At 51.1% G+C, this 27,219-nt stretch overlaps 1 protein-coding gene across 1 annotated transcript; it reads left to right on the top strand.

Moving 5' to 3' along the window:
* Positions 1-12,832: 12,832 nt before the first annotated feature.
* On the top strand, positions 12,833-26,484 carry EIF4A3 (eukaryotic translation initiation factor 4A3). The gene is made up of 12 exons (XM_012663081.1): positions 12,833-13,035; positions 15,584-15,656; positions 16,309-16,375; positions 16,803-16,865; positions 17,426-17,558; positions 17,768-17,848; positions 21,156-21,297; positions 21,723-21,861; positions 22,489-22,604; positions 25,781-25,888; positions 25,987-26,114; positions 26,245-26,484. The coding sequence occupies exons 1-12, from the start codon at positions 12,867-12,869 to the stop codon at positions 26,259-26,261; spliced, it is 1,236 nt and encodes a 411-aa protein (XP_012518535.1). The 5' UTR covers positions 12,833-12,866; the 3' UTR covers positions 26,262-26,484.
* Positions 26,485-27,219: the final 735 nt, after the last annotated feature.

Raw genomic sequence — 27,219 nt, 5'->3', positions numbered from 1 at the left:
AGTTGATGTGTCGGTGCTTCTGTGGAAGGACATTAGTTTGTGTCTAATTTTTCTCCATCGCACAAAGCACTGAAGCCACCAACCTTGGGAATCTCTTGGGCACAGGAGGGGGCGTTTCTCGCAGACCTGTGAATTCCTGTGGCTTCCTTCTTTTATCTGGAATGACAGGCTGGACCAGCTGGAGTTGCGTGCCTCTCGAAGAGGTCTGCACACTAAAGATGCTTAAAAACCAGAGCAAATCAACTCCTGTCTAATAAATAGAAAATAATGTCTGGAGAGCCCAGTCTGCTCGGACAGCCCCACACCCAGCCAGGGAGCCGTCCCCCGAGTGCTCACCGAGAGGCTGGGACTCGTTTCTGCAGGAGCTCCTTGTGGCAGGAGGGGATCCGGAGGCCCCTCTGCTCCACGGTGTCTCCAGAGGCAGGTGTGGTGCCGGCTCTTGCAGGCAGCCAGGTGGGACGAAATTGAAGCCAAACTGGTGCCAAGATGACCTGACTCTGTTTCAAGCCATGTGACTTGCTCCAAAACTCAAAGTTTGGTCACTAAAGACAAATGCAAGGGGGAAAAGAAGACAAACGCTAATCCAGGAAATAACTCCACAGACCTTTGGCCCCTGCGGTTGTCTCAGCAAGTGCAGAAGCTTCCTCAGTACTTGGAAGCAGAACCGAACTCCTGTGAACCTGGACTTTGAGCCCTAGAGCAGCAAGGAGAGTTGACAGGCACCACAGTCACCCAGAGTGTGCACAGGCCTGCGTGGGGCTCGCCACAGGGCCAGACCCCACGCACAGGCTCCCCCTCAGCCCCTTGCCCAGGGAGAGGACCTGGAGAGGGGTGAGGACGGGCAAAGGGCCCAGAGGGGGCCACTGGACGAGGGCGAAGGGGAAGGCAGCCCAGGGCAGCTGCCTCGCTGCTGTTTCGAATCCCGTTCCTGATCCTTCCGGGGAACGAGTGATCGATGCTTGTGAACCGGGGTGTTTGAAATTGTGTCCCCTCGAAAGATATGCTGAAGTCCTAACCCCGGTACCTGCGAGTGCGGCCTTATTTGGGACCAGGTCTTTGCCGCTGTCACCAAGTGGAGGTCATCAGGGTGGGCCCCCGGCCAGTGACCGGTGTCCTACTTAGAAGAGGAGAAGGGACAGGTGTGCGGGCAGAGCACGTGGTGACAGAGGCCGAGGCCGGGAGACGTGACCACAGCCCAGGAGCGTCAAGGGCTGGCGCCAACACCAGGCGCCCAGAGGAAGGCATGGAACAGACCCTCCATCCGCAAGCAGCGCGGCCCTGCTGACTTCTGACCTCTGGAACTGTGAGTCAGTAAATCGCTGCTGTTTTGAGCCACCCAGTTTGTGGCAGTTTATTACAGCAGCCACAGGAAAGGAATGTGCTGGGCAAAGGGGACTTGGAAACTGGCCCACTTCCTGGAGTGCCCACCATCCCCGGGGAGGTGCTGTCCACCGGCACTGGAAGGCTTCCCCGCCGGCAGATGCCTGCATCACCGGGGTTTGACTCTCGAACCACACTGATCTACCCTGCGTCAGTATCAGCTATGTAATCTGTGGGGCTCAGTGCAAAATGGAAATACCGGGTATTTGTTAAAAAAAAAGTATTCAGAATTTCAAGGCAGCAAGGGCAGAACAATAAACCAAGCACCAGGCCCTGGGCATAGTCGCACCCCACGAATCCAGCCGGCTCTGCGTGGCTGAGGGGTCCCCAGGCCCCCGCATCTGTCAGGGTGCAGCTAAGGGTGCAGGACGGTTTCCTTCAGCGGTGACGAAAATGCCCGGAGGTTGACGGTGGTGATGTTTGCACATGTGTGCATACACGCAAAGCCACCGTAAATGGGAGAATTGTACGGCGTGTGAATTATATAATATCTCAATGAAGTTGTTTAATAAAAAACGATCTCAGAGCTGCCGCCAGCCCATCCTGCCCCCACCTCAGAGCCCCCCCGCCAGGAGGCAGAGTGGGGAGAGGAGGTTCCTGTGCTGACCCGGCTGCCCTGAGGCCAGCGCTGGCTGTCCAATGTCGGGGACACCCCCCCCTTCCTTCCCATTCGTTTTTACCCTGGGCTGGGCCTCCTTCCCAGCCGGGCCCTGACCGTCCAGCGCCCCACCCCAGGCCGCGCCCCTCTTGCCCTGGCGGTGCAGAGCAGGGGCCTGTGTTCCGGTGAGCCCCAAGGCCTCCTCCTCCCAGAACCCCAGTTCCCCGCAGCTGACCCTGTGGCACCCCAGGGATGCCTTTGGCTCGTGCAGAGGTGTCTGGGGTCCCCCTCACAGCCTCTGAGATGACAACTGCTAGTGCAGCTGCCTCCACCGCGCAAGCACAGAGACGCAGGGTCAACCTCGGCACAGGACATCAGTCCACGCGGCAAAGGAGCAAACGCGGCACTCACGCGATCTCTCTCCCCCAGTTCCTGGCAAAATGAACCCCAAATTACTTTCTTTTTAAATTTTAGCATATTATGGGGGTACGGATGTTTAGGTTACGTATGTTGCCCTTGCCCCCCCCAAACCAAATTACTTTTTTAAAGTTTTTTGGTTTTTGTTTTTTTTAAATAAAGCTGTAGTCACAAAATTAGGAAAGGAAAGCAACTTTCTGCCACAAACTTTGAAAACTGGCAGACAAGCCCTGAGTCCCACGGGGAGGTGCCAAGGGGCACAGCCCACAGGGCAGGTGGAGGGGAGAGGGGCCTGGGGTCCTCCTGTTTGGGCATCTGAAGAGAAACAACTCTGGAAAGGTCTGAGGAAGCCAAACAAAAGGCCCCAGAACTCGCCGCAGCGTCCCCCAGCGGGTCCTGAGGACGGGAGCCCCGTGCTCGGTTGCGGGAGAAGCCCAGGCCCCGCCGCCCTCCGCACGGCAGGGCGACCGCCGGAGCCACTTAACTACACATCTGGGACTGAACCACGTGGGAACTGGAGTCCTCAATCCAAATACGGAGATTCTGTACCTGGACGGGTGATGGAAACCGGGGGAGGCAGGTGCAGACGGGGGAGGGAAAGTGTCACCGTATCCACGGGAGCCAGGAGCGTGTCACAGAACGTCCCTCACTTGTCAAGGTTTCCATAATCTCTTATCTTAATCTTCCTGGGGATTTTTAAGAATTGATAGTTCTTTTATTTTTAATATTAGACATTTGATGTATGGAACTAATGGTTCTTGCTGCTGAGAAACATTTCTACCGCATTCAGTAATTCCATCATTGCTTTTAACAATTTAAAATTTCAGTAAAATTAAAATTTTACACGTAAGTCATGTAGAATACGACCCCATCTTTATAAAATAATGTCGGTCTGTCTCTAGCAGTCGCTCAGTCTGTGTACCTATCCACCCATCCATCCTTCTGTCATTCCACTCTGTCCGTTTGTCTGTCCTGCCAGTCTGTCTGTGGGTGCACGTGCACAAGACGGAGAGAAGAGAGAGAGAGGAAGAGAGAGTCTGGAATGCTATTCGCTTACACTAATTATTTATGGTGGTAGATTTTTAAGAACACTGTTGCTTTCTTCTTTTTTGGCATTGATGAAACTTTATAGAATGAGAAGTATGGGTTCAATAAAACCCATAAAGTCATTATTTCTGAAAATAACAAAATTAATTCAACGGATCAGACAGAAGGAGACGGGCCTGGTCCTAGAAGCGTTCCCCACAGACAAGGTGCTGGTGGTCCCAGATGGGCCGGGGCGGTTTCAGGTGACGCTCTCACCCTTGCATACTCATCACCAGCGCCCCTTTCTCGCTCAGAACTGACTCGGTTTGGGGTAAATCATCTCGGGGACGGGAGACGCAGGCACCCAGACGCCCGGCTCCCGCAGCCTCGCAGGGGACAGCAGCAGAGACATCACTCTTGCTTCTCCCTGAGCCGGTGCATGGGACATGGCGGGAGCCACCACGGTGACAGGCACCGGCTGAAGCGGGGAACGTTCTGGAACAGCCGCGGGAGGCAGGGAGGAAGACTCGGTTGGACTAGGGCTGCGTCGGTAGGGAAGATGATGGCTTCCTACTCTTGAGGCAGGATTTCTTAACTTCCCACTTGCTGAAGGAGAGTGGAGCACCTGTGTCAAATCCTCACGTTCCCCGAAATCTCTCTGGAACGTCTACTCACTCGGGCGCTGAGCCCCGCCTGGCTTCAAAACCAGGTGGGAAACGTGGGTGTCGCTAAATTGTGGCCTCGGAGACCTTTCTTTGACTGGGTCATGGACTCTGTGAACACGTTGGCACCAAAGAACCAATGACCCAAGAGCTGCGGCTCACAGAATAATGACTTTTGTTGTCAGCAAAGTCACTCTGGCATGTTCTGCGATATTTTATTACATCGAGACACCAGGGGCCACATCTCGAGCCTGTAGCCAAACTCTGGGAGCTCTGGGCGGCCAGGTCTAAGAGGATGCCCTGAGAACCAGCGCTGCTGGCATGTGCTTCTGACGCCTTCCCTGGGCTGGGTCTAGGTGGCCACAGTCGGCTCCAGGGGGGTTTTCTAGTCCAACTCCTCCTGCCCCTCGCTTGCCAGAGAACCACAGGACTCCCGTGGGAGGTCCGACAGCACCGCCCTCGTGCTGACTCCTCACTCCCATCCCAGTGGACTCAGGGAGCCAGGCCAGCTCAGGCTATAAGCTGCCTCCCCAGGGCAGCTACAGACAGGTTCTCCAGGACTTTCTAGACCCCAACCGACAGGTTTCAGGGATGCCCAAAGCCCTCCTGGGGTTAGGGTATAAGTGGGTGTAGCCAAGTAGTAGTCACTTGAGTCCATTCTTAGAGCAGCAAAGCAGCTCATGCCCCCAAATCACAATTTAAAATTGTGGACCGGGCGCGGCGGCTCACACCTGTAATTCTAGCTCTCTGGGAGGCCGAGGCGGGCGGATTGTTTGAGCTCAGGAGTTTGAAACCAGCCTGAGCAAGAGCGAGACCTCGTCTTTACTAAAAATAGAAAGAAATTAATTGGACAACTAAAAATATATAGAAAAAATTAGCCGGGCATGGTGGTGCATGCCTATAGTCCCAGCTACTCAGGAGGCTGAGGCAGGAGGATTGCTTGAGCCCAGGAGTTTGAGGTTGCTGTGAGCTGGGCTGACGCCACGGCACTCCAGCCTGGGCAACCAGTGAGACTGTCTCAAAAAAAAAAAAAAAAACTGCGGGAGTCACACACTCACGTACACACATGTACAAACACGCACACACGCACACGCATACACACACTCCACTCTGGAGTGCAGGATGCCAGCACGGGAGGGCACGAGTCAGGGAAAGGGTGGGCAAACTGAGGCCCACAGATGTGTGGTTGGGGCAGGTGGCCACATAGCATAGGGTCGGGTGCAGTTCAAGTCTCGCCCCACATGGCCATGACTGTCCGGCTGCGCCCTCAGCTCCAAGAGCAGGTTGGTCTTGCTCACTTTATACCTAAACTGAGACACCCTGTCCCCTCTCCCAGCCTGGGGCCACAGTGAGGAGCCGGCACAGAACAGGGGTTCCTTTGTCTTGGTGGTACGCAGCAGCAGAGACTGTTCCAGTAACTTGACTAAGCAAACAAGGATGCACCGCTTTCCGCTCTCCAGCCCACAAGCGAGCACCACCTCCACCCCTGTGAGGAGGGAGCCGGCCCCTCTTGCCCCAGGGCGGCTCTCAGACCCCCTGACCTGCCCGCCCTCCCTCCGGCTGCTGACCTGCTCCCTCGGGACAGGCCGCACGCACTTACCTTCCTCGTCCCAGAGAAGTGAGGACTTTGCCTTGTCAGTCTCCGGCTGAACAGCAGCGGGCGAGCAGGTTTGACAGGCACGTCCCACAGAAGCAGTGCCTTATACCCCGCAGAAGCACAGTCGTCCCCACGGCCCGTGCGAGAGCCCCGGGAACCCTCGGAGGACCCTCCGTGCCTCTGGCCGATCCACGGCAGGTGGGGATTGAGGGGATGGTTTCAGGTGGGGGAGGACCCTCGCTCCCTTGTGAACACTCAGCCCAGTTCATCATCATTTCTACCCTCGGAAAAGTCCTGGGAAGGTTAGGATCAACTCTGGGCCCTTCTTGGTTCTCACGACCCATTATGGGGAGTACCTAAAAAAGGCCCATGGATGTGTCTAAAATCAACATTTCATAACGATTATTCAGATTTAGGTCGTGGTTCTCCGTGTTGAGATAGACCTAGAATCTGATCCTCCTTGCCTCCTCCGTGGATCCCTGCAGTGGCCCCGCCGTCCTCCTCCGGTGTCCCCGTAGCTGCGTGCGGCAGGCAGCGAGATCTGCTGGAGCAGGAGTCCGTGCACGCATCCTCGGTCCTCCGCACGGCCCACAAGGCCCTTTCACCTGCCCCAGGCCTTCGCCTTGCTGTTCCCTTGGCCTGGAACACTCTTTTCCTCACCTCCTCAGCACTCAAGCGCCACCTTCCCAGAGAGGCCTTTCCAGCTGGTCCTGCGTGAATTTAGACCTCCAACCTGAGCCTTCCTGCCCCTGCTCAGGCTCATCATTTTTCGCTGGGCCCACTGCCCCAGCGTAGCGTGTCATTCCAGGCGGGTTTCTTGCCAGCCTCCCCACTATAAGCCTGTAACCTACCGAGGACAAGAATTATTGTCCTTCTTGTTCTGTGCTGTGTCCCCACCGCTAGGGCAGTGATGTTCCGTAAGGACTGGAAACTGGTCGGGTGTTTGTTTCCCACCGGTGCAGACACTGACCAGGAAAGACAGGAAACTGTGACTCTGTGGCCCAAGGAGGACGAGCCTTAAGGATTATCATGCAGACAGATGGAGGTCGTTTCCAAGGTCACACAGCTAGTTGGTGGCGGATCGGCAACTCCACCCAAATGTCTTCCTCCTGGTGAGTGACACAGATGAGGGCGCAGTCACCCGGGCACAGTGAGCAAGAACACGGGCTCTCAGACGGGGTCTCAGCCCTGCTGGGCACCTGCCGCCCCACCCAAGCCTTGGCTTTCTGACATCTCCAGTGGGACTAACAATGGAACCTTCCTCATGGTGAGAAAGCACACGCCACCGCGCTGGGCACATAGAAAGTTCTAGATAGTTATAGAAAACACAAATAAATGCCGGCAGAGTGCACTGAAGGTGAAAGGAACCTCACAGTGTCTCTGCTCTTTTTTTTTTTGAGACAAAGAGTCTCGCTCTGTCACCCGGGCTAGAGTGCAGTGGCGTCAGCCTAGCTCACAGCAACCTCAGACTCCTGGGCTCAGGCCATCCTCCTGCCTCAGCCTCCCAAGTGGCTGGGACTACAGAAGTGTGCCACCGTACCCGGATAATTTTTTCTATTTTAGTAGTTCCTGGCTAATTATTTCTATTTTTAGTAGAGACGGGGTCTCACTCTTGCTCATGCTGGTCTCAACTCCTGAGCTCGAGGAATCCTCCCGCCTCGGCCTCCCTGAGGGCTGGAATTACAGGCGTGAGCCACCGCGCCCGGCCAGAAAATGGTTTCTTCAGTCTAACTTACGAAATGCTTGTAGAACTCATTGATGAAAGTAATTAGTTAAGGTATCCTCTTGGGGGACACAGCGTTTTCTGGGTTCCGGGGTGTGGCTCTGTGGCGTGCCTGGCCCCGGACCGAGCCCGCAACATGGCACCCAGCTCCGGCCGCGCCAGTGTGGCACTGCGCAGGCGCGGAAGCGGCTGTTTCGACGGAAGCGAATAAAACCCGTCCTTCCTGTTGCTTTCCACAGCTGCCCACGGACAACTCTGCCTGGCTGTGCACGCACCTCAGATTTAACCGGCAAAGTCACAACTATTGGTTTTTTCTTCTTTTTAAAAACTGAGGTGAAATTCACACAATATAATCATTTTTATTTATTTATCTGAGACAGAATCTCACTCCGTTGCCTGGGCTAGAGTCCTGTGGAATCATAGCTCACCAACCTCAAACTCCTGGGCTCAAGCGATCCTCCTGCCTCAGCCTCCTGAGTAGCTGGGACTACAGGCATGCGCCACCATGTCCGGCTAATTTTTTCTATATATTTTTAGTTGTCCAGCTGATTTCTTTCTATTTTTAGTAGAGATGGGGTCTCGCTCTTGCTCAGGCTGGCCTCGAACTTCTGAGCTCAAATGATCTTCCTGCCTCGGCCTCCCAGAGTGCTAGGATTACAGGCATGAGCCACCCACCCCCCTGCCTAATATAATCATTTTTAAAGTGAACAATTCAGTGTCATTTGTTAATTTTACGATGTTATGTGACAACTACCACCTCTCTCTAGTTCCAGACTTTTTTGAGTCTGGGCTGGAGTGCAGTGGTGTGGTCATAGCTCACTATAGCCTCGAACTCCTGGGCTCAAGGGATCCGCCCGTATTAGCCTCCCGAGCATCTGGGACTGTAGGCACAAGCCAGTGCACCTGGCCAAAACATTTTTATCACCCCAGAAAGAAACCATACACCCACTAAGCAGACCCCAACCCCCGCCCCCCGCATTCCCCAGCAACCACCCATCCGCCTTGCATCCCTGTGGATTTTCCTGTTCGGCACATTTTATTTGAGTGGAGTTGCTCAGGGTGTGGCCTTTTGTGATTGGCTTTTTTCACTCAGTTGGATGCTTTTGAGGGTCCTCCACGTTGTTCCGTGTGTCAGTGCCTCACTCCTGCTCATGGCCATATAATGTTCCACTGCACGGATACCACATTTTCTTTATTCATTTGTCTGTCGATGGCCACTGGGCTCTTGTGGATGATGCTGCTACGAACACGGATGCACATGTGTTTGTTGGTTGTGCATGTCGATTTTTTTTCTAGAGACGGGGTGTTGCTCTGTCACCCAGGCTGGAGTGCAGTGGCCGATCACAGATCCTGAGCTCAAGCGATCCTCCTGCCTCAACCTCCCGAGTAGCTGGGACCATAGGTGTGGGCCACTGGGCTTGTCGGTTTTGACTCCAAACCACAATGATGCTGCCCCACAGCTTCCCTAGCTTGTGCCTGTGCCACCAGAGGCTCAGCCCAGATGCCCCGGTGTTGATCTTCATCCTCTCCAGTCTAAGGACCGTCCATCCCAGCCATCAGCCCTGCCAGCCTCACTCTGGAACATCTCCTAAGCCCTCCCACCACCACTTCCGCCACCTCTGCCCGTGGGCTCCTAGCCAGACCGTCTTTCTAAACCCTTTATCAGAAGGCACGCCCCTCCCCCCAAAGACAGACCACCTTGAAGTGGTTCCTATGGCAACCAATGTACATTTAAACTCTATTTCACTGAGACCCTGTGTGATCTGTCCCCAGCTCACAGCTCCTCCCATCCCACCTGCATTCCCTATGCTACCACCACCTTGGCCTTCTGTCCTTCAATCGGTGCTGACCTCACGCCTGTCTCACTGTCCCTTCTTCTTGGAACACTCCACCCCTCGGGGTCACTGTGGCCACCCACTCTTGACTCAACTCAGGTGGCACCTTCCTCCAGCCACCCAGGTAAATCAGCAACCCATTAACTCTCTTTCACTTTACCTTATTATATTTGCAGCACAGCATTATAAAACTATGATTATCTTACATACTTGTGTTTTGTCAGTCTTGTCCCCTGGAACAAACTCTGTGGGGGCAGGTGCCACCACTAAGCCCAGCAGCTGGAACAGAGAGCACAAGAGAGGTGCTCCCTGCACATCTGCTGGATGCCAGCCACCACGGTAGGGGCCCGGAGTTGGGACGGCAGTGCGGTGGGGTCAGGCAGTATTTAGTAAGGTGCCCACCCCAGCCGGGTGTGTTTAGAGATGCTGTGCCTAGAAAGGAACAGCATTTAATACCAGGTGACAGGCGGGGACGTCTGGCAGGAAGTCACTCTTCTGGATGGCCTCTTGCCCCTGCGATCGGATCCAGGTTTCTTCTATCTGGGACATCAACTCCTGCAGTGATGACTCAGGTGAACCCAGCCCAGCCGAGCAGCGCTGCCCCCGGACCTCCTCCACTCCTGGAAAAGCCAGCCACACCAACCTTCTCCACCCTGACTCCAGCAGCCAGCGTGGGCAGAAGAAAAGGGACGGGTTAGGTTCTGAGAGGTGGCAACTTCTGGGCTATTCCCATCTTGTCTGCAGCAACTGCCAGAGCTCACGATGCTCCTGACTGGCCGGGACTGTGTCCTGTGTCCCTCCCTCTTGCCCTGGATGTCCACGCAGTGAGCAAGGCAGCAACTATTTCCTGAACACCCACTGTGGGTTAGGAAAACAGTAGGGACTAAATAGATGTGGCCCCTGCCCTCCTGGAGATTAGACCTCCTCCCCAAAATAGAAACGGTGTGGGAAGTGAGGTGCCAAGACAGCAAGCAGCCGAGACAGGGCTTAACCCGTCTGTGTACCTTCGAGACTGGGAGGCCTCTTTTCTTGACCGAGGGGCCCAGGGAAGAAGAGCCCAGGCTCTATAAAGCCACTGTTTAGGGAACTCAGAAATGGGCTTCGAAAAAGAAGGCCTATAGGCCTTGCTATAGGGCACTCAACTTCTCAGACCGGACCTTAATTTTCCATCAGTAAAAGAGATAAGATAAGATATATGTCTGTACCTTTTACTTGGAAAGGTAATTGAGGTTTTTGATAAGAATTAAAAGATTAACCTGGAAGTTTAAGCAGGGAACTTGTGTACGGATAGCCGAGCGGGTGGTCAATTCTTGCTTTTTAAGTAGACGCTATGCACAGCATAACATAGCTACACAGAACAAATATTTTATTAACAAATAGGTTACATGACTAAGACATGTTCTCAGCACACAACTGACTAGACTGTAACTGCCTACTATCCACAAAAGAAAATGAGGGCCTTCGAATCACTGACACTGTGAGTAATTTGGTGAGCATCACGTAGACCTTGTAAAAGCAGGCACGGTATTTTAACAAGGAAAATCTCTTCTACTGAGAGTTCTTATTCTTGTGCCGTTACCCACATTCCCCTCTCCTACATAATAAAAACACAGGTCTTCCACGACCTACTGCACTGCCTTCTAGCTCTGAGTTCTCCCAAGAGTGGACTTACACTCCTTATTGTCCCAGGGCCCCTTGGTGTCTAAGAAAAGAGGCCTCCTGGTCACAGAGGTGGACGGGCCCATTACGTTTCATCCCAGCACCCCGTCTCTGGCACCTCACCTCCCACGCTGTTTATATTGGGGGGGCAGTTATCTCACCCAATTAATCTGAAGGAGGGAGGGACCATGTCCGTTTATGCCCCATCATTTCCCTAGAGCATCGTTCACCCAGTGATTGCGCTGAGTCCCAGCTCCTGTCATTTTCATGAACTCTGGGCTAAAAAGCTATTGGCTCTCCAAAAAGGAAGAGGACTCTAAAATGAGATTTCAGACATGGCATAAACAACATCACCAGAAAAATGGTGTAAAATGTTTGATCATTTACTCACAAAAATGTGGAGGAAAACCACAAATCTAGGCAGACCACGAATAAGATTAAAAACTTTGAACAAGTGCAAGACAGCCAATGATCCTCTTTGCACTTAGCAGAACAGTGTAATAATTTAATACTAGAATTCTTAAAGTCAGTAATCCTCACTTTACTTTTTTCTCACCCTTCCAGCGTTTATTAAGTACATAGAGCAGCAGTCCAATAATATAGTTAAAATTTTTTCTGTAGCCACACTTCAACACATAAAAAGAAACTGACGTAATTAAATAGCATATTTTATTTAAGCCAGTCTATCTAAAATATTATTTCAACAATCAACATGAAAATTATTAATGAGACTGTAAGACAAAGTAGCAAACCTTGGATGTCGTGTTTGTTCCTTTCTACTTGCCAGCACAATTTCGCAACCCTGACTGGTCACAGCCTGCAGCTCTCTGGAGGGATGGCTTGAAGGCAAAACAATAGAGCACGCGGCTCCCTGTCACTTGCCTGTGTCGCTGTATTCCTTAAAAGGTAAATGACCCTGCTCCTTGCTTTGTCCTACCATAAGACAATAACTGGTTTGGGACTGCGCCGCGGTACTCTGTAACCAGATGAGCTCTCACACCCGCGCCTCGACGTGATTCTGTTTCTGAGCAGGTCTGGCGCGGTTCTGCACGTGCCGAGCCCGCCGCCGGCATCTAGCAGTGGCCGGGGGGCCTGTGCCCCAGCGACCTCCCTGAAGGCTGTTCTGGACGGTGGGCCTCGGTCCACAGTCCTCGGTAAGACTGCTGCACAAAACTAATTTTAACTCTTTGAAAGCTTAATGTTTTTTCTTTAGTCGACAAGATACTTTACATCTGTGTCTTGCACTGCGTCACTGGCGTCCGCGGGCAACCGTGGGAGGGTAAGCACCTGCACCTCCACGTCCAGGTCCGAGACAGACGGTCGGCCCTGCAAACCTGAACATTCCGGCGGCAGCGGCACCCCGCAGGCACGCTCGCCGGCGGGCCAATTGTCCGGTACCCAGCTCTCGGAAGCGCCTGGCGGGCGGCCGCGGTGACCGAGCCTTCGGCCCGCGCTGTCACAACGCCGCCCTCCTGAAGGACGACAGAGCGACGGACTCAGGCCGGAGACCCGAGCGCTAGTTACTCCCTCTGGGCGGAACCGCAGGGGACTTCGCGCCGGGCAGAGGCACCGCGCTCCGCCGTCAGCCTGCTCCCGGGAGCTCGGGTTCGACATCCCGCCCGATAGACAGATAACACACAACCCGGCGCATGCTTAAGACACCTGTCCCCCACCCGCTCCGCACACCCTTTATATGACAGTGCGCTGCCCGCCCCTCGCGAGACCCCGCGGGAGCTCCATATCGCGCGAGAGTAGCAACACCGCCCCTTTCCCGGAAACAAACGCCGTTTCCCGTTTCACGTGACGAGGAACGCCCCGCCCCTCCCACGGCGCGACCTCGGCGCACGCACGCACGGTCGTACGACCAACGCTCGCGCGCGCGGTGACATCATCCCTCTTGGCGGCGGCGCCGCGGACCTACTTCCGGTTTCAGTCGCGGCGCGCGCACTGCTCTCTGCGGGTCGGAATCATGGCGGCCACGGCCACGATGGCGACCTCGGGCTCGGCGCGGAAGCGACTGCTCAAAGAGGAAGACATGACCAAAGTGGAATTCGAGACCAGCGAGGAGGTGGACGTGACGCCCACGTTCGACACCATGGGCCTGCGGGAGGACCTGCTGCGCGGCATCTACGCCTACGGTCGGTGGGCGCGGGCCGCGGGGCAGGCCGAAGGCGCGGGCGGGAGCGCGGGGCCGGCTGGGGGTCCCGGGGGCGCGGGCGGGGATCCGTCCGGGCTACTGGTCCCTCAGCAGGGCCAGGGCCGAGGCTCCGGGCCCGATGACGTGCGACCCTCGCCCCCGGCACCCGGTCGCCCCCTGATTCGCGTGGGTTCGTTCGGTGCCTGCTCCTCGTGCAGGGAGGGCGCCGAGCTGGGTCCAGCAGGGGCTGCAAAGTCTTCCCGGCGCTTCCGAGTCATTCGCTCAGTAGATAACTTTTGTATCTGTTAGTTGCTGTGGGCATTGGGGATTTAGCGGTAAACCAGACAGGTTCGTGCCGTTACGGAGCTTAATTTTCTTTGGGAGAAGGACAACATAAAACCAAGGTTGCTTCAGGCATCTGTTGTTGCTATGGGGAGCATAAAGCGGGGTGATTGAGTAGAGTAGGACTTCGGGGAGGAAAGAATTAGTGGAGCAGATAGGCGAGGGGGCTGCCAGGAGGGGATGACACTTGAGCTGAGATCTGGACGAGGAGCCCGTTATGAGGAGAGGGAGGAGCAGTCAGGGCAGAGGGAACAGCTGGTGCCAGGGCCTTGCAACCCTTAGCCGGGTGCGTTCTAGGAACAGAAAGAAGCTCCTCGTGGTGGAATTTTGGAGGGACAGGCAGGAGCCCAGTTAGTGAAGACACATGGTGATGAAGACTTTGAACTTCATTTCTGAGTGCAGTGGAAAGCCACTGGAGGGTGTTAACAGCAAAGCAGCATGATCAGATTTACAGTTTCAGAGGCTATTCTGGGTGTCTGGACTTGGGGTGAGGTGAGGAAGGAGAGGAAGCAGGGAGATGAGTTGGGAACTTTTGCTCCAGTCCAGGGGAGAGGCGGTGATGGTGTTCGTTGGAGATGGAGTACATGGCGCTGACGGTCTTGGCTGATGGATTGAATGTGAGCGGCAGAGGAGGGAAGACTGGAGCGTGAGCCCTTGGTGTTCAGAGTAACTAGGCGGGTGCTGTTGCAGACATCTGCTTAGATAGGCAGCCCCCGAGGGAGGCAGAATCGGGGGCTCTGCCTTGGTCTGTCTGAGAAGTCTGTGCTCCATCCTGTTGGAGATGTTCTGCAGGCAGGTGTCTGTAATAAGTTGGGAGCCTGGGGAAAAGGTCGCGTTGGGGACGCAGATGGGAATTACCAGCATTGATTGTGTTTAATGCCTGGAACTGAAACATCTTTCATCCAACGGTTCTTGATGCCCGTCTAGACAAAGTGGATTGTAGTTGCTGAGGTAATGGGAGATGACAAGAAAGCACCGCAGCCAGGCTTCACTGAGGCGGACAGCCCTACCTGCCTTCTTGGCACCAGGGCGTCCCTGCTCTAAGACACCTTTATTGGTTTCACATCCATGTACTTCATGAGTTTAAGTCACCTGTTATATTTACTTTTGTGTTGAGATGGGAAATTGTACTACATTTTTAAAAAGACTACCAAAAAATTAAAAGAGAATTTTGTACTTAAAGTTTTATTTGAGTGCTTAAAAAATACTTTTTTTTTTTTTTTGAGACAGAGTCTCACTCTATTGCCCAGGCTAGAGTGCCGTGGCGTCAGCCTAGCTCACAGCAACCTCAAATTCCTGGGCTCAAGCGATCCTCCTCCCTCAGCCTCCTAAGTAGCTGGGACTACAGGCATGCGCTACCATGCCTGGCTAATTTTTTCTATATATGTTTTTAGTTGTCCAGCTAATTTCTTTCTATTTTTTTAGTAGAGACGGGGTCTTGCTGTTATTCAGGCTGGCCTCAAACTAATGAGCTCAAACGATCTTCCCGCCTTGGCCTCCCAGAATGCTAGGATTACAGGTGTGAGCCACCACGCCCGACCAAAAAATACTTTTTGTCCTTCAAAATAGTCTCAGCCCTTGGTAGTAATTGCTGTACAAGAAAGATGATGCTGTAGTTAATGCAGAACAGCACTGGACACCCCACAGCATAACCCAGCAGATCAAGTACAGTTGTAGACCACAGCAGCAATGCGTAGACTTAATGCTAGCTGATAGGGAAGAGCAGTGACTACAGTGCTACTGGACTTTGTTTTTTTAATTTAAAAAGTGATACAAAAAAAAGTAGGCTGTTTGTGATATCATCAAACAATACAGACATAATTAGAGTAAAAAGTGAGCCTCTCCCCACCCTGCTCTTCAGTGGTAACCACCAATGACGTTTGATGCCCATACTTCCAGAACCTGCAAGCCCCAGAGATTTTTTTTAAAACAAAACTGGTGTCTATATATTAAACAATTTGATGTTCCTTTTACAAATATTTTAGTTTACGGATAGTATCCCATATTAGTATAAAAATCCACTTCGGCCCAATTCATTGAGCTCCTGCGCCTCCAGAGCTTACTATAACAAACATTGGGTCAGGCTGGGGGGCGGGGTTAGTAGGGGTTGATGGTTGAAAAAACAAAAACCATTTGAGGAGTTTATGGTACATGGTTTTAATGCTGTCATCATGGTGAGAGCTAATTTTTTCTGTCTCGTCTTGCAGGTTTTGAAAAACCGTCAGCAATCCAACAGCGAGCTATCAAGCAGATAATTAAAGGGAGAGATGTCATCGCACAGTAAGTTGCCCTGCTGCGCAGAGCGGCAGCTAGACCTGTGGCGGGGAAACATAGTGATTCGATGCTTTGTGAGGACAGCTCTGTCTCCCAGTTTCTGTACACTCGGGACCAGCTCTTTGCCTGACTTTGGTCGCAGGATTTTAAATTTTTTTAATTTTTGTGTTCTCTAACATAGAAGGTTTTGTTTTAAATTTTTTTAGCCAGCTTTGCTTAGCTATCAGTCGGCATGTGGAATTGTGTATAATGTTCTTTTAATAGCTTTATTCTTCATGTGCCTGCTTTCTAAAAAGCCTCTATCATAAAATTATTTAGAGGACAGTTTTAGTCCAAAATCATAGAAAAGAATTGTATTTGCATAAAAGAGAGTCTCCCTTTTTCTGCCACCTATTAAACACCTCTTGAAGTTACAGACTGTACGGCTCCATAGCCCGCGATGCAAAAGCCACATTTACTAGCCTTGTGGAGATTTAAAAACTGTGATGCTGTACCTGAGTCCTACCCCGTGCTATTCAGATGATGGGAGGGGAGGAGGCATCTGCTTGGCAGAAGCAGCCTCAGTGCCTTTGGAGCCCACCCCTTGGAGTGAGGTGCAGAGGGGGACAGTGGCACAGGTCCCCCCTATAAATCCCACTTACCGTGTTTTCTCGAATAGGTCTCAGTCTGGCACAGGCAAAACAGCCACCTTCAGTATTTCGGTGCTTCAGTGTTTGGATATTCAGGTAATTTGCCATCTTAAACTGCTCTGTAATCCTAGGATATACTTGCTTTTTCTTCTGTAATTACTGTGTTCAAAAAATACAATTTTAAAATTCTCTAGTTGTACTGACTTAAATATGTTAAGAAAATCTTAATTGCACATTAATATCTGAGCTAACTAATATCCTGTCATAACTATTTTGTTTAAACTGAGAATTTTTAAAAAAAAATAACTAGAGGAAATTCTTGTTGGCAAACAAGAATCCTGACTGACATGTCGTGATTTTTGCTGGATTCGCAATGTAAATAATGTTAAGATTTGCTTACCTCTGTCAGAAATCAGAGTATGGTTAATGTGAGATAATATTTAAAGTAGATCTGGGTGTGAGTTCCTGTGGTCCCTCTTGACAACACTGAGGATTCTTTTTTTCTGATCGACTGTTCCACTAGGTTCGTGAAACCCAGGCTCTGATCTTGGCCCCCACACGAGAGCTGGCTGTGCAGATCCAGAAGGTGAGGGTGTTAGAGGTGGCGGGGTCCTGTTTGCAAGTGTCCTTTTGTGATTGACTGTAAAGCACCAGCTGATTTATGTAATCTAACCTCGCTTTTCAGTTTCCTTAAAATTTTTTCCCGGATTTCTAACATTTTGATGTAAATCATTGTATATTATTACGTCAATTGCTGGTTTGCGTTAGGTCATTTTTAGCGTAGCTTTTAGTTTTCAGGTTTTTGCAGCCTTAGGAATGTGCTTTTTTAACAACAAAATCCCTTTTAGTAAAAACAATTCTAATTGTTTTATACTTAGATGTTAGTTAATATTTTGGAAGGATATAAAGGTGTTAATGTTGCCTTTGGTAGGTATGGTTATGAATTTTATGTACTTTTCTGTAATTAATATGTATTGCTTTTGTAATGAGAAACCAGCAAAATTAACTTCATTTTGGCAGAGAAAAGACTAGGAGGAGAATTTTGTAGTTTTATGGTACAAATAGTGACATTAATCTCCATTTTTGGAAGATTCTGATGTTTCTGACTTTATAATGCCCTGGGACGTGAACCTGGTTTTGATTCAGGGCCTGCTTGCGCTCGGCGACTACATGAACGTCCAGTGCCATGCCTGCATCGGAGGCACCAATGTGGGCGAGGACATCAGAAAACTGGATTATGGACAGCACGTTGTCGCAGGCACCCCGGGGCGTGTCTTCGGTAAGCACTTTTGTCTGTAGAAAGTGTGCTGTAAGTGGTAATTGCAAGAAGTGCTGAAGTGATACACGACAGTTTTCAGTTTGGGGTGCTGCACGGTGGATCTGGGTCACTGGAAGGGGATGGTCTCTGACATGCTGTGAGGCCAGCTGGAATGGCCAGCTCTTTCCTTGTAGCCACGGGTGTAATTGTTTCAAAATCTAATTTTATAGATATGATTCGTCGAAGAAGTTTAAGGACACGAGCTATCAAGATGTTGGTTTTGGATGAGGCTGATGAAATGTTGAATAAAGGTATGAGTAACAAGAATTTTCTACTGACATAATTCTTCTTGAATTTTCACAGGATGAAATTGAAGTATGTAGCTAATGGAAGCATTCTGAGTATGAACAGTATTTTCTTTATGGAAAAACAGTTGTGCCTTGGGGGGCAATTATGAACATAAACTTCCTGGTTTGCTTTTTTATGGTGTGGGTTTGCGAGACCAATCACAGCCAGGACAGCGGCATCTCTGCCCAGACCGATGGAGCGCATCGCGTTCAAGTAGGTGGGCACAGCCGCAGTCAGGTGCAGGGTTGAGACAGAGCCCTTGGGGACAGACGCCTGGCCTCAGCGGGGGGTGGGGGGATGACCATAAGTGCCAGTGAGTTTGTTTTGGAAGCACAGCGCTCTCCTGGTGCTCACACGTTTATCCTGTGAGCAGCGTGGCTCTTCCCCTGCTCAGGCTACAAAGGACGAAAATGCCTCTGCATATAATTAATTTTTATAAAATATATACACAAAAAATGGTTTTCTAAAAAACATGTTTTATTTATTAAAGCTAATCAAGTGTGACTGAAAAGCTGTTATACAGAATTTAGGTAATATAGAAAAGTATGCCTCCTCCCACCAAGGGAAAAGAAACACCCACAATCCCACTACCTAGAAAAAGTGTCATTAACATACGGTGAACCTCGTTCTAGACAGGTATGTGGACGTGTTTGCGTACACACATACATAGACTGCCCCCTGTGAAAGACGAGGATGTTACCGTCCTTGCCTGTGCCTGCCAGTGTGGCTGGTTATGTGACTTTCTACGTGCACGTTCACATCCCTTTGCCCGCGCCCAGCCTTGGGCACATCTGTGACCTCGCGCAAGGGCGAGTTCTCCTCCTTTTTGTTTGCCTTCCACCGTTCTCCTGCAGGGTTCTCTGAACTCTTCTTAAAAAGTGGAGTGGAGCACTTACTAGCCACACAGTCTTGTTGGGTGATTGCTTTGCTTTCGAAATAAGAAACCAGCGAGACCAGCACTTAAGCTTGAGTGCGTTTCAGTTCTCTTCATAGTGTTTCTGTTTTAAGCGTTTGTATAATAGAAACTGTTCTTAAAGGAGGATGGTGTAGAGGTGAAGGGTTTTGTTTCTGACATGAACCCGTGACCTTCCTAACGCTAGTCTGGAGGTGAGCTGCTTGTCCTTTAGGGTCCGGTAGAAGAGCTAAGTGTCCGCGCCAGGCAGTCCTGCTTTCCTAGAAGAGGTTGACGTCGGCTGCCGTGGCCCGAGAGTTGTGCTGGCTTCACTCTCTCAGGATTCCTGGATGACAGACCCAGACTTAATTTCTTTGAGGTTTTTTTTTTTCCTTTCCTGTGCCACCTGCAGTGGCCCCCTTCCTAAGCCTGTGGGGTCACATTCCCTGTGTACATCTGACTTCTACTCCAAATCCAGGGGTTTGTCCTGGTCGCTGCTCTCCTTTTCCGTACTTCTGCCGTCTGTTGTATGTCTCGAGTTAGTTTTTATCCGGAATGGGGGACAGCCTGCCACGTGGCAGGCCCTGGGGCTGTGAGTGTGAGGGCGCAAGAAAGGGTCACTAGTTCACTCAGCAAATGGGGACCGTTGCTGGCAGCCTGGTCCAGAGGGCCGGTTGTCACGGGAGTATTTAATGTTGCTGGAGGGCCCGAGGGAGCTCCTGGCTCTGCCTGGGAGCCCGGAGAGGCCCAGGAAGTAAGTTCATACCAGGCCTGGCGCTTGGGCAGCAGCCTGGACTCTGACGGACAGGCGGACGGCTGCGGGACAGAGGGCGAGCATTGCAGGGTGGCGGGAAGGGGAAGCCCTCGCCCGAGTGGAGTCGGAAACGGCCCGAGGGGAGTCTTGAGTTGATGGAGGACAAGACCAGAGGGGGCCCAGGCTTTTTACAAAAGCCTTTTATAGTTTTTCGTTACAGAAGTAGAAATATATTCATTGCAAAGACTTAATTTCTAAAAATAAAAATCAGAAAATGGGTTACCAGACCTTTTTATACACAGTTGTAGTTAACAAACTTGGAATCATTTTGTGCGTACCGTTTCATAATCTGCTTTTTAATGAACTTACCTGTCCGTGATAAGAAAAATGCAGCATTTTTTGTGGCAACAGGTGCTCTGTTGTAGGGATGTTCTGTAATTTACGTAGCCAGTTCCGTTTTGTTGGTTGTCTGGGCTGTTTTCTCTCTTGAAGATAGCATTCAGATGTATACTTTTTAGGTCTTTCATGTTCTCCCCAAATGAGGCCAGACAGGTGAGGACCTCTAGGTGATAGCGGATGGTGACGGGGCAGTGTCGCCAGAATGGCGCGAGGCGGCTGGGTTGTGAAGCGAGGATTTTGCTTCCGAGCAGCAGCCAGCAGCGCACGTGGAGAATCCTCTGGGGTCGTTTCCTGGGTCTCGCGTTCCTGAGCAGCTCCTGAGGTGCCCAGAAGCCAGTGCTTGGGCTGCCTCTCGTCCTGAGCTTGGAGTCCCCACCCCCGCCCCGCCCCGCCCCATGCACCTGTCTGGGGCCCTGTGTGAAGGTCCCATCCCTCGGTCAAGTTAAAGGTTCAGCTCCCACAAGGCACTCAGTAGAGTCACTTTCGTGTCTGAGGACGCGTTGGTGCTGGGTGGCTCTTGGGCTCCTGTCCCTTGGGGCAGAGGTTCTCAAAGACAGGTCTCCAGACCAGCGCATCCGTGTCCCCTGGGACCTGTTGGAAATGCAGACTTGGGCTCCCCGGTTTATGGGATGGGAGCCTGCAGTCTGTCAGCAGCCTGCAGCGGGAGGCCGGGCCGCCAGGGGCCTCTCCCAGGCTGGGCAGAGGCTGCGTCGTGGTGACTGGGGCCAGGTCCTGCTTGCCGGCATGTTTCTTCAGCCTGTGCTGCATTAAATAATATAATACAATAAGCTGACGTCTTTTAATTGGGAGATTTTGTGTAAAAATCCAGATCTCTGGATTCTCTTTAAAGTGTGGCAGATGTGGCCACACTGGATGCCAGTCCTCACGGGGAAGCAGCGGGTGGCACTGAGTCGCGACTGCCTTATGGGCTTCTGAGTTGTGGGTGACTCGGGGCTGGCGTTTCTGTCGCTTTTGATGTGTGGCATCTAGGACTCGAGGTGGGCCCATGGTCCCCACAGCACCTCAGATCGAAGACGCACCAAGGAGAAACCGGTACCCTCATCCAGCAAACACCCGGGTCGGTGGATTCTGCCTGGCTCTGCAGCAGGGAGGTACCTGTCGGCGGACCTTGCCGCGGTTCAGCGTCCGCCGAGGTGGGCTTCTGTCGGCAGCTTCTGCCCCAACACACGCAGCCTTAAACACCCTCTGGTGTCTTCTCCTCCAGGTTTCAAAGAGCAGATTTATGACGTGTACAGGTACTTGCCCCCGGCCACGCAGGTGGTCCTCATCAGTGCCACGCTGCCCCACGAAATCCTGGAGATGACCAACAAGTTCATGACGGACCCAATCCGCATCCTGGTGAAACGGTAAGAGCACCCTCTTCTCAGGTGTTACTGAAATACTGGGTTGTATTTGTAAAGGGTTTAAAATAGGAAATTTTTTAAAATTTCCTTTTTTGAAAAACAAGCTATTATAATGCTCTTTCTTCTCTGACCAAGTAATTCCAAATTTAAAAATTAGCTTCCAGTATTTGGTTGTTACCAGTGTGTTTTGTTTAGAACCATATTCGAGGTGGTGCAAATTATGAACAGGCAGATCCAGAAAGCGGGCCTGTGTGGTGGCAGGGGGGACGGGACAGGACTGTGGCTGGGGCAGAGGGGGACGCGTGGTGGCCTGCCTGGCAAAGCTGCAGGCGATGGCGGCGTGGCTCTCCCCAGAGCCTGGCCCGGGCTCGCCCTCGAGTCCCGGTCGGAAGGGCGCGTGTGTAACAGGATCTGTCTCCGTCCACCAGTGATGAATTGACTCTGGAAGGCATCAAACAGTTTTTCGTGGCAGTGGAAAGAGAAGAGTGGAAGTTTGACACCCTGTGTGATCTCTACGACACGCTGACCATCACGCAGGCGGTCATCTTCTGTAACACCAAGAGGAAGGTACGCGGCCTCTTCATTTCTGTGATGGCACTGTAGGGAAATGGAAGATTGAGTCTCTTAACGACTTGGTCAGGCTTTCTCTGGGCAGGGCCGGGTAAATACATACTAGGTTTTCTGGGTACAGGCTCTGTTGGAAAAGCAGTCGTAGGCAGTATTCAAACGAATGTGCGTGGCCGTGGCCCAGTAAAACTTTATTCACAAAAATATCGATGTTGGTCCCGTGCCTAAAGGTTCGTGTTTGATTGGTTGAAGGTGGGACCAGCCCCAGCAGTTTCAGCTCCCCAGGTTATGCTCACATGCGGGCTCTGCTGAGAACCACTGGCCGCTTTCCTGGAAAGGGAAAAGGAGTTGGACCGTGTTCTCACCAGACTTGAATTTAAATTTCAAATGAGAATAATCAGACATGTCCCCCCCAACAAAAGAATCGCTGTATGGAACAAATGAATTAGTAGAGTTTTGTAAACAAGCCCCCATATTCACTGGGCAAAGGTGAGTTTTCTGCACATCCAGTGAAGGTTGGTCTGGGTTGGGAGAGCAGCTGCTTCAGGAGTGTTCATACTGCTTCTGCAAATCGAGATAAAGCCCTGAATACGCAGCTTCCAGTAGCATCTCTGATCTGATTTGTAGGTTGACTGGCTGACAGAGAAGATGAGGGAAGCCAATTTCACCGTGTCCTCGATGCACGGAGACATGCCGCAGAAAGAGCGAGAGTCCATCATGAAGGAGTTCCGCTCAGGCGCCAGGTCAGTCAGTCGGCTGCGCTCTGGTGCCTGGTTCTGGGCGTGCCAGTCCCGGCTGCCTCGCTGTGTTCACTTCACGCGCACCGCCCTGGTGCCATTGCCCCGAAACCCTGGGGGACGCTGCTCCCTCCTCTCACGGCTGAGGCTCGGGGAGAGCGGGGAGCCTGTAGTAAGTGGGGAGGCCTGTGCTCCTGTGCAACATCGGGTTGGGGAGATGACTCACCCGAACCAGCCAGGTTGCTTGCCTTGTTTAGGAGTGTATTTCACCTCCAACTAAGTGGGGGTTTTCTGTTCATCTTTTTGTAATGAGTTCTTAGTTTAATTCCACAGTAGTCAGAGAATGTGGTTTGTAAGGTTTCATTCCTTTGAACTTCATTCCAGCTTGCTTTGTGGCCCAACTTACAGCCAGTTGGAAAGGTGTGCTGGCCAGAAAGGCCGCGCCGGCAGGAAAGGCGGGAAAGGCACGGCGTGCGCTCGCACAGGACACACGTGCGTCAGCGTTAGCCGCTGATCGTGCTTTCAGTTCAGCTGCATTCTCACGTTTTCCTTCACTGCGTTACCAGTGCTGAGAGTGGGTGGACAAGGTCACCCTCTTCGTGGTTGTATTTTTGCTTTACCTAGTCCAAGACTACATGTAATTGTGGAATGACGACATCTGAAGAATTTGGCTTATCGTTGACGTGTCTTTCTCTGTGGCGATCCTTTTTGTCCTAAGACCCGCTTGTCTGATGGAGCCACACAGCTTCGCTTTGGGTGGCGATCACTGAGCACATCTTCTCATCTTTTTACATCCTTTCCGCATCCTTAAGTTTTAGAAGTGTTTCTTGGAAACAGTTTCATGTTTTTGTTTTGGTCTAGTACTTACGATAGTTATCTTGTCATTGGAGCATTTATTCTAGTTTAACTTAATGTAAATACTGATTAACAGTCTTGTGGCACAGCAACGTGTTGGTTGGTGGTGGACTGCGTGTGGGATAGTGGCCCCATACGCTCATGTAATACCGTGGTTTTTAGACCTTTTCTGTGTTTAGAGACACAGGTGCTTCCCATCCAGTTACGGCACCGCAGCATGGGAGCGGGCAGCCTTAGCGCACGGTCTCAGCTATGGTAGGCTCTGCCGTCGGGTTCAAGTCAGTTCACTGTGTGACCACAGCGTCGAAATCGCCGAAAGGCACGTTTCTTAGAACCCATCCCCATCGTTAACTGACCAGTGACTATTAGGTTTTAAATTGATCATCTTGTAAGTGCATTTGTCATAGTTTTTCTGTGGTGCTTTTTTTCCCTATTCCTTTCCTTATTTCTTTCTTATTTTGGAAGATGTGTATGCTTTCATATCATGTAGTAGCTGCCCTATAGTTGTGACATGTTGTCTCTGTTCTCAGCATCTGTTATTAATTGGTACTTTTACTGTCTTTCTAGATAAGCAAGGACCTGGAAGCACTACCCCTCATTTATCCCCCAAACTTAGTATTGTCTTGTATTTTGATTTATTTCTAAGCCCACAAGACATTTTCATTTGCGATAACAACACTTAACTTAGATCCATATTGGCCGTGTTGGTTACTCTCCTCTGTTTCCCTTCATCTCTGAACTTCCATCTGGGATGAATTTCCTTCTGCCTGAAGAATGTCTGTTGTATTTATGTTAATTTGGGTCTGCTGGTGATAATTATCTGTTTTAGTTTGTCTGAAAATGTCTACTCCACTCTGAAATATCTCCTTCAGATGTCTCAAAGGAGGTGCTTGCTGAGAGACAGTCCTGGGTTGGAGGTCAGTTCCATGGTGCAGTTCATTGGGCGTTGGCTTCCATTGCTGCTGTTGGGAGGTCAGCGGCCAGTCTGAGTGTTCCTTTAAAAACAATGTCTTTTTGTAGGATGGTTTGTTTTTCTTTGTGTTTTGTTTTCAGCAGTGTTTACCCTGGTATGTCTAGTGTGGATTTAGTTTTCTTGTCTCTTGTTGGCATTTGTAAGACTTCTGGATTCTCTCAGCCTTAGCATTTCAAATCCTCTGCAGCCCCACTCTCTCTCTCCTGTCCCTCTGGGACTCTGGGTGTGTGTGATGTGCTAGCAGAGACATCTTTCCCATGTTTTGAACTTTCTTCTCCTGTTCTGCTGTCCCCTGATACTCTAACTATCTCTGGACCAGTGACGTCCAATAGAATAGAAGTCAAGCTACACATGTAATTTTAAAATTTCTGGTAGCCACATTAAAATAGGTAAAAAGAAACGGGTGAAGTTTATTCTTTGTGTGTGTGTTTTAAGAGACAGGGTCTTGCTCTGTCACCCAGGCTGGAGTGCAGTGGCGTGATGATAACTCACTGTAGCCTCAAACTCCTGGGTTCGAGCGATCCTCCTGCCTCAGCCTCCTGAGTAGCTGGGACTACAGGCGCCTGCCACTACACCCAGCTAAATGTTTTATTTTTTGTAGAGATGGCGCCACTATGTTGCCCAGGCTGGTCTTAAACTCCTGGGCTCAAGCGATCCTCCCACCTGGGCCTCCCAGTGTGCTGGGATTACAGGCGTGAGCCACCATGCCTGCCTCTATTCTTAATAATGTATTTTATTAAGATATTATATAATTTCAGCATGTAATTAGTATTAAAATATTTATGAGATTCTTTGCATTCCTTTTCTGTACTAAGTCTTCAGAATCTAGTGTGTATCCTGCCCTTACGGCAGATCTCATTTCAGAGCAGCCACGTCTCGGGTGCTCAGTGGACATGTGGGGCCCCGACCTCCGTGGCGAATGGCACAGCGCTGCGCCTTGTCACATTCCGAGGCGTGGAGTGGTCTGAGTTGCATTTCAGATCTGAAAATAGTACAGCAACTGAACCAAAATCAGTGAGGTTATGCTTCTTAATTGAAGTTTTGCTAGGCAAAAGTAAAATATTTTTCCCAATTGCTGGTCTGGGACTGACTTTAAACAAATTAAATGTTATATGGTAAAAGATATCTAATTTTTTTATCTGATGGAGCACGTGACCTAAGTAAATAGACCAGCTGGCCCTGAACAGGTCTTTCTGGTGCTGCCCTAACACTTCGCGTTCGCAGACGGACCTGCGTGGGGTGATCGGCTGTGTTCTGGACTCGTGGTCCAGGTTCGTTTAAAATTAGTATTGGAAGCAGGTCCGGTCCACTTTGATGACAGCGGTGACTGACTCCAGTACCTTTCCCGTTGCAGCCGAGTGCTCATTTCTACAGACGTCTGGGCCAGGGGCTTGGATGTCCCTCAGGTGTCGCTCATCATTAACTACGACCTGCCCAATAACAGAGAGTTGTATATACACAGGTAGGCCTGCAAGCTTTCCAGTGGTTTCGCTTCTGTTGATACATTTACTAAGGCTTTTTTGCTATATTCACTAAAGTAATTTTGTTTTATTCCTGAAGAATTGGGAGATCAGGTCGATATGGCCGGAAGGGCGTGGCCATCAATTTTGTGAAGAACGACGACATCCGCATCCTCCGAGATATTGAACAGTACTATTCCACTCAGATTGATGAAATGCCTATGAACGGTGAGAAATAATTTGTTCTTAGGGTTTTGTTTTTGTTTGTTTGAGAAGTCTAGTGTGAGCCCTTAGTTAAATTTACAAGTTTTCATTTTGTTTGTATTTTCTCTCAGTCACTATCTTTTTTCACTTCCAGTTGCCGATCTGATCTGAAGAAACAGTCCTGCTGCACCGTAGATGGGTTGGAGGCTGTTCACCTGTTTTGTACTCCTCTTTGGAAATACTTAGGGGCAGCTTCTGTTAAAGGGGTTTGTGTGAAATCTCTTCTCCTAGTGCCCCCAGGAAAAGCTCCGGGCTCCTGCTGCTGTGTTTTCTTATCCACATGTAAATACTGCATTGCTCTAAGTCTTTTTCATTAAACATTTCAAACTTTTGCCACAAACTCCAGTTTATACTTTTTAAGGTACGACCACCTTTTCGGGTGACTTGCTGTGTAGTCTTGGGCAGGCCATTTCGCTCCGATTCTAGTCTTTGAAATGGGAATGGTAAACTGCCTGGCCTCTCCCTTCCCAGCTGGGTTGGGATCATCTCGATTTCCAGGGTTGGGGGAGCTTGGAAATACTTTGAAGTTTATCAGGTGATTCTAACGTAAGGCATGTGAGATTGTGTCATTTACGAACAGAATTTCCTTTAACTGAAACCGTGACCGGGTCCTTGCCGCTCAGGATGGCCGCAGCCCAGCTGCGCCGCCACGACCGGGTGGGATGCAGGTGCTCAGGCCCTGCCCTGCTGGGGGGAGCTCGCGGTTCACAGGACCCGGTGACGCCGTTCACGCCGGTGTGTCAGGCCCAGGCGGCTTCCTGAGTTCCTGGCAAAGTGATTATGCAGGAACCAGGCACAGGTGTGTTGGGGGCAGTTAGCAGCAGCAGCAGGAATAACACCCACCCGTCACGGCCTGCCCGGCAGCAGTGCGCGTGCGGGCGCGGGTTCCCTCGCTGGGACCTGCACGGCCTCAGCGGGACCTGCTGTCAGCTCACAGACGAGGAGCCGGCCGGGAATCCCACCGGCAACCCGGCAACCCAACCGAAAAAGCCCCCGGGCCCCGGGGAAACAATCCGGGGTCCGGGAACAACCCGCAAGAACCGGGAACCGGCGAAGAAGGGGCCGGAAA

This window comes from Propithecus coquereli, unplaced genomic scaffold (assembly GCF_000956105.1).
Source record: "Propithecus coquereli isolate 6110/MARCELLA unplaced genomic scaffold, Pcoq_1.0 Scaffold794, whole genome shotgun sequence".
NCBI classification, from domain to species: Eukaryota; Metazoa; Chordata; class Mammalia; order Primates; family Indriidae; genus Propithecus; species Propithecus coquereli.
This window is presented reverse-complemented; position numbering and strand designations above follow the sequence as displayed.

Excerpts from the sequence above, each read along its gene's own strand:
- EIF4A3 (XM_012663081.1), top strand. The coding sequence starts at position 12,867 with ATGGCGGCCACGGCCACGATGGCGACCTCGGGCTCGGCGCGGAAGCGA. Across the intron at positions 15,657-16,308 it reads GGGAGAGATGTCATCGCACA|GTCTCAGTCTGGCACAGGCA; the intron begins GTAAGTTGCCCT and ends TTTCTCGAATAG. Across the intron at positions 21,298-21,722 it reads ATCCGCATCCTGGTGAAACG|TGATGAATTGACTCTGGAAG; the intron begins GTAAGAGCACCC and ends TCCGTCCACCAG.